This window comes from Prenolepis imparis, unplaced genomic scaffold (genome assembly GCF_030444845.1).
Source record: "Prenolepis imparis isolate NDT839.2.m4 unplaced genomic scaffold, iyPreImpa1.0 SCAF_7, whole genome shotgun sequence".
Classification (NCBI taxonomy): domain Eukaryota; kingdom Metazoa; phylum Arthropoda; class Insecta; order Hymenoptera; family Formicidae; genus Prenolepis; species Prenolepis imparis.
In genome coordinates this window covers 12,619,026-12,634,489 of record NW_028141165.1, presented here as the reverse complement: position 1 = coordinate 12,634,489, position 15,464 = coordinate 12,619,026, and the positions used below count along the sequence as shown (strand labels likewise).

The 15,464-nt window shown below is 35.4% G+C and overlaps 3 protein-coding genes and 1 long non-coding RNA gene across 4 annotated transcripts in view; 2 read left to right on the top strand and 2 right to left on the bottom strand.

Annotated features, from left to right (window-relative positions):
* Positions 1-15,464, bottom strand: part of LOC145938205 (uncharacterized) — a 180,039-nt gene that overhangs the window by 120,911 nt on the left and 43,664 nt on the right. The window lies entirely within an intron of this gene.
* LOC145938364 (uncharacterized) lies at positions 832-3,210 on the bottom strand. Its single transcript, XM_083041885.1, has 2 exons — positions 2,754-3,210; positions 832-2,293 (listed from the first exon to the last, which is right to left on the bottom strand). Exons 1-2 carry the CDS (start codon positions 2,766-2,768, stop codon positions 1,094-1,096), a joined length of 1,215 nt encoding a protein of 404 aa, XP_082898011.1. The 5' UTR covers positions 2,769-3,210; the 3' UTR covers positions 832-1,093.
* Positions 9,962-14,219, top strand: LOC145938130 (uncharacterized). The gene is made up of 3 exons (XM_083041531.1): positions 9,962-10,339; positions 10,896-11,434; positions 11,687-14,219. Exons 1-3 carry the CDS (start codon positions 10,153-10,155, stop codon positions 13,901-13,903), a joined length of 2,943 nt encoding a protein of 980 aa, XP_082897657.1. The 5' UTR covers positions 9,962-10,152; the 3' UTR covers positions 13,904-14,219.
* Positions 13,935-15,464, top strand: part of LOC145938129 (uncharacterized) — a 28,525-nt gene continuing 26,995 nt past the window's right edge. Inside the window, exon 1 of the mRNA XM_083041530.1 lies at positions 13,935-14,012. Within this exon, the coding sequence (XP_082897656.1) occupies positions 13,935-14,012 (78 nt within the window). The remainder of the gene's footprint in view (positions 14,013-15,464) is intronic.

Here is a 15,464-nt window from a genome sequence, read left to right as displayed (position 1 = left end):
ATTTTATTTTACACAGACAAGAAATCTATATTTTAATATATAAGTATGAAATATAAAACTAAATATTATTAGAACATATATAACTTAATCGAACCAACTCTTTGGTCATCTTGTTCCTAACTGACTAAAGAAATCGATTCGCCTTTTATCTATTCGCAAAGCTCTGGTTTATGTCCGGCTTGCAAGCACTTGTAATATGAAAAAGCTTTCGTGACGTCATTTCTCCTACCTGGTGAGCTGTTGTGATAGTCAATTGCATCGACTTTATTGTGTGTATTGTGTGCTCGCAAAGACAATTCCATTTTTACTCTGTAGCGAGCGCTGATGGATGATGTAAGCAATAATATTTAGCTTATATCATATTGTTAGTATTTTTATTCAATATATTTGTCGACTAAATCCGTAATTTAAGAAATCTTTAATAGACGAACATTGCATTTACACGCTTTTAAAAAATAATAGATATAAATGTGATATATTTATATCTATTATTATATAAGAAAAAACCATAAGTATTCTTTCGTTGAATATAATGATACGTTGTTGAGACTATTGGAATTTTAATACCAATACATTGCTTGGATTTTTATCGCTTATTTTGCACTGCTACATGACTGTACCACCGAGATTATTCAATATTACATTCTTCTTTTTTTTTTATTGGACAGGAAATTTTTGAGGTACTTACTATTTTTTTTCATTCTCTTTATTTTGTTCATAAATTTATAAAGGCGTATCTAAATTATAAGACTAGAAAAATACCGATAATAATTCTTTTTCTTTTGAAAAATTATAAGATATATTGAAGAGATCTCAAAGTGCAAGAAATTTAAATAATGATTTAACAAGAAAATCGAAAATCTAAAATATTAGAGAAGATTAGGAGTTTGCAAAAGTATCTCATAGCATAATTACACAATTGTAATCAACATTACACAATCAAATAACGATACTACGAAGATATGTAGGGTAGAAAAATATAAATTTATTCGGCAACATACATGACACAATCGATATTCTGCACGTTCAATTTGTAAACTGCATTCGAGAGTCGCCTTAAAAATACATGTTTAATTAAGCTTTTGGCTTGAATTTACCAATTTTTCAAACCGATTGGTTTAACGGGTACTCCGGATGCGAATTCGAGACTATCGTGAGACGGTGCCAATATAGTGCCGCTGGATCCTAAGGTGGATCCCAAGCCGCTGCTAAAGGCGCCGCTGGAGATGTAACCACTGTCTAAGCCGGAGTTAAGTCCGCTACTCACAATCGCGGAGTTAAGTCCATTACCGAGAGTCGCGGAGTTAAGTCCGCTACCGAAAGTCGCGGAACTAAGTCCGCTACCGAGAGTCGCGGAGCTAAGTCCGCTACCGAGAGTCGCGGAGCTAAGTCCGCTACCGAGAGTCGCGGAGCTAAGTCCGCTACCGAGAGTCGCGCTCGAGATGGATCCTAGGTGGCTGGATCCCAGATCGATGTATTCGTGTCCGGATGAGAGTCCGGATGAGAGGAGGCCAGTAGTTGCGACGCCGATCGGTTGCGACGACAAGACGCCGACCGGTGATGACACGACGCCAAAGGTTGATGGCACGACGCCGACAGTTGACGGTACGACGTTAACGGATGGCACGGATACTGGCACGTGCCTCGTGAAAGAGACAGGAACGGGCACCGGGTGGGCCACTGGCACCGGCACTGGCTGTGGTACACGGACCTCGACGGGTTGCGGTACTGGGACCGGGTAGGGTCGGTCAACCTTTACGGGAACGTGACGGGTGACTTCGACGGGTACCGGTTGCGGCACCGGGACTGGATACGGACGGTCTACCTTGACGGGCACGGGTTGTGCGACGGGTACGTGCCTAGTCACTTCGTATGGGACGGGTTGCGGCACCGGGACGGGCACTTGGACCTCGCGATGAAGGGTGACCCCGGTGATGCGTTCAGTCTTGGCGTGCGCGAGGTTTGGAGCTGGTAGCACTCCCAGACCGACCGCACTCGAGGGAATGCCGCTGTTGAGGATGACACCGGCATCGCCGATGCTTCCGTATCCTAGTCCAGATGCGTAGGCGGAGGTCAGGCTGTTACCTAGGGTGGCTCCCGATAGTCCTGACCCGATTAGTCTTGTGCCGAGTCCAGTTGAATATCCAGAAAGGCCTAAATTCGACGCGTAACTCGGAATGCCATAACCGTAATTCGAAATACCATAACCGAGATCGCCCGTCAGGCTTCGTTTATCTTGTTTCTTCGGGTTCTCCTTGGGGGCTGCCAACACGGCAGTCGCCAACAGTACTATCTGTATATTTTTGGAAAATTAAAAAATAGATATTCATTATGGTACTGAAAATATCACTTCAAATTAATTTTTGTGATGAGATTAATTGTTATAAATAGAGTCAAATTAAACAGCTAATAATTAGCTTTCAATTAAGCTCGATACACTTTATACTGTCATTAATTTTTAATTTTGTCGTTATGTATATCGATTAATTAGTACAATTAGACGAATAAATTGTAATCCCGAACATCATTATTTATCCAATATTACAATCTCACAATTAACATCACATAAATATAGTAACTACAATTTTATTTTTATGAGGGTAAAAAAAGTTGCATTTTTCTAACAATTCTTAAGTAACGACACGATCAAATGATAGCAATTAATGGAGATATTATTAGAGAAGAAAAAGATAACGATAATCGTCTTTATGCATCGGCGTATATGCACAAGAGATATCCTTATCAATACTTACCGCGAAGCTCTTCATTGTATCTGATGGTGGTTTCGGATCGAGTGTGCCTTTAGTGCGGTTGGTCGGCGTTTTTATAGGAAATGTCCGGTTCGCGATGTATGCGATTACTTTCACTGAAACGAGGAACACGCCCTGCTCGCGCGTCCGCGCACCTCCCAATTATTTTTCTGCACAGCCAGTCTCGCTTGGTCCATCCGATTCTCCGATCTGACGTAACAGCAAGAGCCACGGCAAACTTGCTCCCGAAACGAGTTCGATTCCGCATTATTACGCGACTGTAATACGCGTAATTGTCTATATCGGTGTCAGTATACGCCGTCCGTTTATCTGTTATTCTTTTTATAAAGGGCCAACTTTTACAAAATATCGCAACGTCATCGGCATATAGGCGAGAGTACGCGATCAATGTGGCATATAATGCATCAAAATGAATGAATCTGCAATAAAAATCTAACAAACTTTTTTTTCCGGATGAAAATATCATATATTATATTATCACATAATATAATGGTATTTTTTAAAGATAGAGATCTTTTTTTTTTAATCTACACATTTTGTATATCGTAGAATGATACACAGAGAGAATTTTCTCTTATAATTTACTCTGAAAATTATGGTAATCATGGGACAATATGATATAGAAAGAATTTTATGAGAATTTATCTGATTAATATTTATCACAATAAAAATAATTACAATACAATTACAATACAATATAAAATATGATTGATTAATTTTACTCTCTCTGATTAATATTTATCACAATAAAAATAATTACAATACAATATAAAATGTTTGATTAATTTTACTAAATTGCATAGTAAAATTAATTAAACATATTTTATTGCGATAGATATTATTTTTTATCGTGATAAATATTAATCAGGGAAATTCTGATAAAATTCTTTCCATACCATATTGTCCCACGATTACCATGATTTTCAGGATAAATTCTAAGAGAAAATTCTCTCTATGTACAAATTGTCTTATCTGCAATATATTTATTAAAATATTTCAAGTAATTTAATATTCGTCATATTTTGAATTCGTCATTGTTGAAAAAGAAAGTTTTTTTAAAATTATTTTTCTTTATTTTTTTCTATTAATGTTTTGACTTCTTTTTTACTCGCATATAGAATCTTTTTTTTGCGTAATTATATAATGCAAATTATATTTAATTTACAATTACATAGTGTACTGAAGTCTCTTCAGGCATTGAATTTTCTGCATACATACATATATATATATTTTTTGCACTCTTATTCTACGACATCTAATTTGCATACCTTCGAAGTTTTAATAGCTTCTTTTTGGACGCATTGAAAAAGTGGCATTTTATATATCGTGCCGACGCATGATTCAGGAGGTTATCCATTTTAATAACGATCATTCTAAATATAACCATATAAATTAGTTGATTCTTGCATATAACAAGGATCCGGGGACAGAAAAGACACGTTATTGCTTTTTAAAATATTTATTAATGCTATATCCCGCAAGTATTTATTATCGCGTTCTGATGCGACGATCGATGCGACGATGAAAAACACGAGTGGACCAAAATCCAGTTAACTTGTAATGACAATCTATAAACTTTTGTTTTCACGTTTATAACGGAGCGATGGATGTGTGACAACTATAAAAACATGCTATGTCTAATTTTTATTTGATAGAAATTGACGCAACATAAGATCAGTTTATTCGTCACAAAACATTGCTCGTGTTTTTAAAAGTCACTCATGGCATAGCGTATTTTCTCATTGTACAATCCGATGTAAACCGTTTCCGTTTTATAGCACAACATAAATCTCTGTGGCGTGAAATAATTCGCAAGTTCGGAGTTTCGTAACTAGATTTTCATCTTTAGAATTGTCTTGACGAAGATGTACGTCCTTTCGAATGGATTGTACTGATTTTCACAGAGTGCTTTATATTCATGACGCGAGTCTTCACGAAAATTTTATTTAAATTGGACAATGGATGCGCTGCAAATTTGCATCGCGTAACGTGATCATCAAACATCTCACCAAGTTGCAAACATGAACAAAAATATTTGGCATTTATCAAATTTTTTTCTAACATAGAGTTTTGTGGAAAAAAACAATTAAGATATTCGAGAATCGTCCAACGAAAATAGTTACTTTTTTTTGCGATGTTACGTGTTGAGTTCAGACGATAAAACAAAAATGTTAACTTAAAGATCGCTTTCCGACATCATTGGAATAAAATACTGGTTTCCAAGGATAAACGAGTACTTTGGAGATAGATTTATTCTAATTTCGAGAATGATTTGCTAATTTGTGATTAAAAATGAAACGAATGGCTAACATAGTTATTTGGAATATTAACAGATTATTTCCTTTTATTGTAACTTTATATATATAATATATAAATATTAATTATTCTCATGAATTCTTTATTAAGCATATTCAATAATAATATGCATTATATATGATTGATTTTTAATGATAGATTTTGCGTATTACAGAAAGAGATCAATATTCTTGCAAGTTAATAATAATCATAAAATATTCTGCAATTTTAGTACTTTTATATATTCTTTTTTTTTGCGTGCGCGCGCTTATAAAATTTCCCATGTAGTCTACCTTGGATGTTGCAAATAGCCGTAAGATAAGAGATGAAGGGAAGAGGCATGTTACGGAAAAATACGAGAATGATAAAAGAAGCGCTTTGTCCTTCTTTCTTTCTTCCCCGCTATTCCCGTGCCATCCCTATCCCTGATCCACCTTTTGATTTCCTACGGGAATCTCGATAAAATTTATGACATCGACTGATTGTCGCGATTGGCCCAATCGATTTTTCCGGTAGCTCCTTAACTGAGGTCATTGTTCTCTTACGTTTCTTTGGCCGCCTACGTTGCTTTAAGTAAGCTCGTTATCTAAAAGTATATCTGAGGTAGCTCTCTCTCTCTCTCTTTCTCTCCTTAGTTGGAAGGCTCTTTTAATGATTTCTTTGAGCGAAATTAATATTCTTTTCATTAAATAGGAATTGTGTTGTTTCGAGCAACGCAAGCTTTTACTAATAATAATTGAATTTCAGCGTTCTCTCTTGAAATAATAAATGGTTTTAAATTAATAGACGTAATATCGGATTGTGCAGTTATAATAGAGCGATATTTATGATACACACTTAAATTATTTTGTTAACAAGAAATATAATTTCGAATACAAGTCGAAAGGAAATCTCGCTGGCTAATTTGTACACTAATTAAACATTAATCGACACTTCAAATATCAAGCGAAAATTATTCATTCGAATATATTATATATTTATTTTTATATATTTACGATATATTATTTTATATAAGCTAGTCTTCTCTGTTTTCCATTCGACAACTTCCACAATTGAAATATCAATATCTTGGAATAACGCTTTGCGTGGAATAAATTATTATTCAAAGTACAAATTGCAGCATTATATTTAATGAAGGAATACAAATACATGCGTAATTTAACGTGACGATTTTGCGTTTATTATACAAAGTAATTATTGCATTCATGTACTTACAAAACATTTTCGGTAAAAGCATCGAACAATTTTTGCTTTTCGATATTTAAAACATTTTCAATTTATTTTTAATCGAGAATAAAAATTTGCATATATGTAGTTTATTAATTTTGTAGACGAATTGACCGGCATACGCGCGAAATGTAATAGATGTGATGTGATCGACATCGTAAGGCCGAAAGGATTGAATCGCCCGTGCCAATCAATCAGACGGAAACGTAGATACATTGACAATAGACGCATAATGTGATAATCAAAGTTCATGAATATGAAAATTTCTCGTCACTGGCCATATTGATTAATAATCACGATAGAACAAGTTTCAGCATTACGATTGCTCAATACTCGATTTAAGCTCGCGGCCTCGAATCAGGAACGTTTAATGAATAATCTGTCCGTGATCGATCGAATAGAGGTTTCTAAATATCACAGGAAACCCATAATCATAATTTTCAGTTGCATATTTTTAATCGCACCTATATGGAATTGAGTAGAAAAGATCACTCTTGATGAATTCGCGGAATTTTACGAATATTACGCGAGTATTGCGTATAACATATAATTTTAAATATAGTAAAATAAATTTTTTGTTTGGAGCATTATTATCTTCTTATATTGTTTTTTGTTATATAAATAAATAATTTTTTTCCTTTTAGTTTGTTTAACAAAATTTTAATAAAATTATAATTAGAAAGATATTATCGTAATTTTTATCCTATGTCATAATGTCATACAAATTTTACATGTATAAATATTTAATAGTACTTATTGTTAGTAGCATACACGCATACACATACACCTATACGTGAATTTTTGCAAGACTTTATTTTTCATGTCTCACAACTGCATAAATTGTACGTTTATCACGCGCAATCGCCATAAAATCTGTCGACGGTCGCACTTTACGGTAAAGAAAAATTTTATCGAAGAAAGAGGAATTTATCGACGAATGTGTCCCTGAAGAAAACGGGAAGTGTCCCCTTTTACAGAAAAGATTCACGATTCTACCGGTTGTCATTGCGCATCTCCGACTTTTCGGTTCCGTTCGCGAGTATTCTCAAAAAAAATAAAAAGGCTCGAGGATATACGTTACTTAACGAATGCAACAACTGAGCCGGTTTGTTTCTCACTCGTTCTCCGCTTCCTTTTTTTTTCAGTCAAATGAAATGAGTCATCTCGAAATTACGAGTATAAGCACTTTCAGTAGCGATAATTATTATATATCCGGAGTTCGTAATATATAAGAATTATGTGTGAATAAATCGTCACATGACATATAACGAGTTTATCCTTTTGTTTTATCATTCACAGATATATTAATTCTCGAAAAAACATAATTAAAAAATGACGTTACAATTTTATATTATATTTCTTAATTAATATAAATAGAGCACATAAAACATTATATGTATAATATTTGTAATTTAATATTTTTTCTAAAAAAATATTTTTATTTTAATTTTGTTTTGCATTGTATAAACTTTGCTCTGCAAACATTACCATGTTTTATCTAGCTCTGTATTATATTAAATCTGGAATTGGAGAAAAAAATCAAATATTTTTCTACATTTTGTTGTAAATAAATTCTTTGGAAAATGGATTGGCTTTTGCACCGGCAAATTCCGCGCTCTGGTAAAGCTAATGTGGCATACAGCAATGCACTATGTCGTGGGAGAAAACGAGGATTGTAGGATCAAATACGATGCAAAGTGCGCAGTGTCTTTTCGGTGCAATGAATATTTTCAAGATATAAGAATATCTGTTAAAATGTGACTGAAATATTAAACTACAAATACATACATATATATATACAAATACATATATATATTGTATATAAATAGGCGATGCAAATAGTCGAGAACTTGTCGAGATTTAGTATTGCAGATTCACATTATCATCAGTGAAAAATAGAATATTTATAATCTAGTCGTAACTTACATCAGAATGTCGTAACTTACATCAGAGGACCAAATCTTTTACAACACAAATGTAGAAAGGCGGATATAAAAGTTATGAAACACGCAAAAGTTGCAGGACTCGTTTTTTTTTTATCCAAAAATATCTCGTGCAACTATATGAAAGATGCTAGGTGTATATTAAAAGTAAATATTTGAAATACCTTAATAAGCCCTGTTGATATATCACAGGAAATGGGGGGAACTTCGGTAAACACACTATAAATGATGTAATAAAACTTTGCACATATATTTTTTATTTGTTAATTACCTGGACGCCGCCAAATCGAGTGAGCCTTGATTATTATGTAAATTATAGTTTGCTAGATGCTTAGGATTAGCATACGATTAAGCAAGACGATTTCATCGGATTCTGCTACATAAGTATCAATCAACATGTACAACGCCTTCTCATGAAAATTCGGCTGCTTTACGAGGAGCGCTACTTATGCGACGATCGAAATTGGCGCGTGTCGACACGCGAATACTTTACACTTTCGCCGAATCTGCATGTACTGGATCTGCGGTCAGACTCCCAAAACTCGCTCGCCTGCCTATATTTCGTGAATGTAATCAGTAGGGTTACTTAACGTATTCTCTTTCTCTCTCTCTTATCTCACATGTCAGTTTGAAAATGCTTCTCATGGATGTAACATACTCCTTTCGCGCGGTTTTTTTTCTTCTCTTCTCTTACATCATATCGATGGACATTTTCATTTTTTCTGTTGCATTGTTTTTTTTTCTTTCCTCTTACGTCATTGTTGAAAATTTATCGATTCTATGATCGAATTTATTTTTTAATTATAATTTGTTTATTATTGTGTCGAATATTAATTATTTCTTTTTATTCAATTTCCTTGACTTAATAAGCATATATGAATTATATCTATGATATAGCGATTTAATTTTTATATTATTTTTGAGAATTCTAAACATTATAGGTATATCTTGTAATTTGAGCAGATACTATTTATTTGAATAAATAAAAAGATAAATATTCTTTCACAATTATATCATCATCTGTGTGTGTTTTCTATTTATAAAATTACATCGTTTTCGTTATATCCGAAAGACCAAATCTTTCATTTTGATTGAATTTTTTGCAACAATTTTTGAACTTTATCGCTAGGATATCTGTCGTATTTTATTACACGCGTAACCGCAGCATCCAATGCAAGCGTTCGTGGCTTTTACAGTGTTTTCTATACAATTTGATCTCGTTATTTTGTACGTTAATTTACTATCGATAACACCGAGTGTTGCAATAGAAGGAGAACCTATTATTCAAAATCTATTGGATTTTATATTGTATCATAGATAGTATAGAAGTTCGCAACAGATGCTTATCGAAATCGTTTCTGCGATTTGTGCAAAAAACAATACTAAACGGGTACTGCCAGTTTTCAAGCTACCTTTTTATATTCGTGCAAAAATATACAAGATGTAGCAATAACAAAGTAAAAAAAATATCACACACACAGATGAGATGGAAATATTTATGCGATTTAAATTTAAATATATATGTGCAAATTATAAAATACATTATAAATCTTTTATAAACAATTTTAGAAACAATTTAGAAACAAACAAAATTAAAATATGCCGGAAAAATATTTTTTGAAAAAGAGAAAGAGAGAAAAATAAATATATATAAGGACAATATTGTTATTTCATTTTTCGAGTATAGTGTTGCCATTTCGTTTGTCACTGGGGTTCGTCGTGGGCTAACGTCTGCTCGCTCAGCTTCCTTCGACAACTTCGGCCGATACGTATTCCTGTTTCGCGAAATTATGCGCCGCGTGAATATCAAAGGGCGTCGTGTCGCGTGTTTTCTGTTAGTGACGATTACACATTCACGAGAACGACGGGGTTCAGCGGGATGCGAAACGGCTTTTAACTAACCTCCTATTATTACAATGTTGCGTGACACGAAAACCAGTTACACAGATTGTCAGGGACGCGTTGAAGCCCCTTTCGTTCCGTCCGCGTCGTTTTTTCCTGTTCATACGAAACGAGACGAGTCGAACGAATCGGATGACTGGCAAAAATCGGTTCGATCTATGACGAATTCCGTCGGGATCACTTACGCATCTGACACGGATGGTTGGTTTGAAAAAGGATATTATTTCTAGGATTGTTAGCCTTTGCATTTGCAGGAATTATGTACACGCGTTAACGTCAATCAATAATTTAAAGATTCAGTGGATCTTTAATAATGGACTTTTGCCCTTTTTTATTACTTCGAAAAGTTAATTTTAAAGTTAAGAAAATTAATTATCTCAAGTTTTTAAATAGTAGGTTGAACTGTTGTGTATTAAATTTTAATTAAAATTAAAAAGAAGAAATTAATAGAAGAGATGAGTTGCTTTTACTTTTTATTATATTTTTTATTTTAGATATTACATTTTTAAATATTACGAGGTTTTCACACAATGGAATATATTAAATAGTTTTATAGCTTTATAGCTTATTAATCATTTTTTATTTTTTTTTAATTTGTTCAATATTTTTTTTCTATTCTAGTTTGTCAAGTTTTCATAAATCTTCAATAATTTTATAATTTAATTTTATAATATCTTTGATAACGATTTTAGCATCTAATATATTTTACGCTATTACTTGTATCTTCTTTGACATCCAAATATTCCATTTTATATAGAAGGAGATTATGAAACATCTAGCGAAGGTATGATCCCTTTGAAAGGAAGCAGTACTAAAATTCGCGAAACACAAACGAAAGAATCTCTCTGCGTTTATTTCAAGAAAAAAAGCACTTCCTTGAGCAAACTCGTCGCATTTAATAAAAACGTACCTTTGGTAAAGAAAGAAGTTATTTCCGATTCGTCGCACGAATTTATGGAAAATAGATTAACGGAGAAAATAAGTATCGAAAATGAAACCACACACGTTCATGGTAGCCTTATATTTGTATCTGAGAATTTGGGGAAATCCAAGTCCATGCCAATCCTGAAAAACGAAATCTCAAGTAATATTTCCACAAACTTCAAAGCAACGGATGTCGCGCTAATATCCGAATCATCGTTTGCGCGTGAAAAGAAAATGTCCATGATTGTTAAGAGAATGGCGCCGTTTATCTCCTCGACGGTCTTCTTAACGAATGACACGACGACCAATTTTTGTGATCAACAATATGAGACGAGAAAACACGAGTCGAGAACGATGCTGCCTATACTTTGCGTACGTTTATATAGGCATTTACTAGTAATGAATCAAGTTTAATTTTCAGTTTAATATTTATAATGATATTTACGGAAAAACAAATAGTAGTATAAAAATTTGTTCAGTTGAACGTAAAAATTCTTGTATTTTTATTCTTTAGAATAGTGAATTTAACTTAACTTTATCAAGATAAATAAGATATAGAGGATTGTATAAAAGGGATAAATCGATCGTTCTTCCCACGATTACGATAGGTTTCATTCTCCGTAGGATACGACATCTACGGCAGTGATTAATGACGAGAAGTCAGAAGAACTCGTAGCGGAAGTGACATTTCACAAAACGAAAAGTAACCATCGCACAATGGATTGGGATCCTTATCGCGATGCGACTCCAACATTTGTCAATGATGAAAGTGTTGGCAATTTGACGAATGACGGTGACCTCGTTGACGTTGCTAGAAATCCGTGCTCCTCCATCAACTCGATCTACTTTCCGCCGAATCCATCCGACCCACCTGCCTTACCAAACGACTTTGCCAAATCGAAGAAGCATCAGCGAATATCCAGCGACGTGGAAGCTTTGCTGAAAATAGATTATGAATTGAGTCCACTTCGGTACCAATATAGCGAGATCATCGGAAAGACTCGGGCGTTGGGTTTGAGCGACGCGGGCTTCGACCTTGGCATTTCTTGTCGTCTGGATCGGCCGGATAAATTCGACCGATGCGTGCTGTCGCCGAACGAATCCAATTATCTTCTAGATCGCGACCAGGCGTTCCTCCGACGTGTTGCGGCGAGCTGTAACTTCGAAAATCGATCCCGTCTCGTCGATAATACTTCGCCGTCTCCGTCTTTCTCCATGGTCGGTAAACCGACAGGCTCTCATATGAGCTGCTTGAACGAGAACAGTTCGAATGCTCGGCAGAAGGCGTTGAGTTTTACCATTCGCGACCTCTCACGTACAGCTGAGAGTTTGAATGCTCTTCGATCTTATAATCGGGTTAGAGAGAGCGCATCTTACCTCCCAACGACCAGCATCCATGCATTTCAGGAAGAGAACGTTCCAGGTGAACGCTCTTGTGACGAATGCATTTCCAATAACAATTCTCAATCCCATTGCAAGTCTAATGCTGTAATAAAAGGAACCGTTTCTGCGTGGGACTGGTCTGTTCACCAAAGGGTCAATACGAATCCCTCGAATATTCCTTGCAGAACAGAATACAACTCGTATCAATATCTCAATCATACCGTTGAAAATTCGCGGCCATCTCGCAATAATTTCTTCCAAGTCCGAAAACAGAAGTCTTCGGTATATATCATGATTGACGAAAATTGGCCCACCGTGGATGGAGAAATAACGAATAAACGATTGAAGGAACATTTTGAGGTTCTTCCCGACGATCAAAATCAAACGATGATTCAAACGGAATTCGCCACTCGTAATAGTAATCACCTCAAAAGTAGTTTATCCGAGACAGAATGCGTTGACAAGAACGATCGGATTTCTTCTAAATTCGGATCGAAATTAATCGATCATTGTATAGATCGCGACCGGCAAATATCACGCGCAGTTTCTGCGTCGACTTGCGTTCCTCAGATCGGCGTAAATTTGAACACGAAAGTTTGCACCGAAAAACGTTGCGTCGAAAAACGTTATATTAGCAGGGCCATTAGTCCCATTCGGGAATTTTTATCGACAACGACGTCTCCGAATAAAATGTTAGTCACTGCTAGCGTATCTAGCATTTACATGCAACAAGTGCATGCCGATTCCGCGACGAAAGTAGTACGAAAGATCGAGCCTCCTTCGGAAATACGCTCTGTCGAGATCGACAAGAAGAATAATCCAACGTGCAAACGCGATTTTTGCGTTCAGAAGGTTGATACTCAACGAGACAATGCAGAAAATTTATCGAGATTTCCTGAATTCGAGAAAGATCGGGCAGACTTGATGACGGAACATAATAAAGCGCAGCATCTTTGCCTATCAAAATCTATCGCCGATACAAAAGAAAAAATCACGATCGTTCCTATCGTTCTCACTGACGGCATTCCGGAACCATCGAGAATCGCGGACGTAGATTTTGCAGTGCCGAGATACATTAATAAAATGGCACCACAATTAAATTATCAGGTCGTACCGTTCGAGGCAAGGAAGTCTCGAAGGTTGCCATCGTCTTCGAACAGAGATAAAGAAATATCTCTAAGGAGTGTTACGGATTCCGTTTGTTTAAACGAGAAATTAAGAGCGGTGAACGAGAAATGCTGGAGAATATGCAGGACATCCGTTTCGCGCGCCAGTCATAATAGCTTGTATACTCAGGAAGAACACACTTCGAACGTCGCGAGAAGTTCGAAACGATCGGCTCGAGTTACGACTTCAAATGCGAGAGTCGGCGAGAACATGCGCGAATATTACAAATCGATTTCGAAAGCAATACCCGGTATGAGGAGCTCGCCGGAAGATTTTCTTTGCGAGACGTGATTCCCCGCACCGCACACAAGTGAGCTTAAATATGCGTTTCGAGTACGCAAAGCACTTTAGCGAAGAAGCGATAAACTCATCTCCAGAATTTCTCGAAGCCATTCAAGAAGTAAGTTTCTCGCGCGAGAATCTTTCAAGAGAAACGACGGAAAGTTTAAATTTGACTCGCTAACGACAAACCGCTCTTAAGATAGGATTTCCGCGACGCTTTCTATAAGAGTTTATGTGTGTCGTCAAGTTCGGCGTCCTAATATCTCTCTCGAAGAGGAAACGTGAGGTAGAAAATTCTCCCGGGGGTTTATTCCACTGAGTGAATTATGGTTTTTTACAAAACAAGATTGAAATTCAGCCGAAAATAGAAAAAAAAAAAAACATTCGTACGATTGTATCGAGAAAGAAACACATGTTTATTAAATGTTGGAGAATTAGAGTTGAATAATTGTAAATATCTCAAGGATACGCGAGAAATCGCCAAGAAAAGAATCGATAAGGATTAAATAAAATTGTTCGAGAGATTCTTCCGCTTACAGCCTATAAAGCGCTTTCTATATGCATATTAGGCAATTTTTTTATTTTTGATGTATTTTATTTCAAGTACAGTCGTAAAACACTTTGTACATACTGCTGTTACAAGTTCAAGCAGCAAACAAGTGTGTAGCAAAGTAAATTTATATAATATTTTAATATTGCAATATTGCTATATATATATGTATGTATATTTTTTATTGCACAATTATACAGAAAAATTTTATTACAAATATTTGATAAATTTTTTGACGAGATATAAAAGAGCATACGCGAATGATAAGTCGTTAAAGTTTTCCTCGAAAACAGTTTCTTATCTGACGATTTAACTTATATTCTCGGTTATTCGAGAGTGCAAACCGCGAAGAGACTGCGACACAATATTGCCATACTAATCGTACGTAAATACACTTTATCCTCATGCCTTTTATACATGGTTTGGCGCTAAAACGGATTTGGTTATCTTCGCGGTGTCAGTGACGCGCAACTAAGTATGTGATAAGTGATGAGAACATCAAGAATTGCCGCGGCATGTCTTGGCAAACCGATTTTTTAATCTTACCGATGCGTAAGATTCTCTTCAATTGAGCACATTTTATTGAATGTTAAATTGTTTTTGCTAATAAATAATTTCCGACACGATTTATATGTCATTCGCGATACTCAAATTCGTTATAATTGCGGACTAAGATAATACATAATTAATGATTACGCGTGTGGAGCTTCATAAACAGTCTCATCGACCTTCGTTGACTTATTTTTACTTAGCTCACTGATGCAACATGCTTTTACCTTTCTGCCTCGCACGATCGGGTTCCCTAATTAATAGAAATTAATAGAAAGTTACCTACTTAAGATTCATCTTTCGATATATTTAAAGGGCGAAAATATTTGCGGGAAAAGCGATCGCGGATGATTAATAAAAATTAAATCTGCAAAATTGCGATCTCGCAAATTGGCTCGCAAATTCTGGGATACTTTTTTTCCACCTGTCACTTATTTACCGGTTAGTTCTCTCTCTTGCATGCCTTTTTTT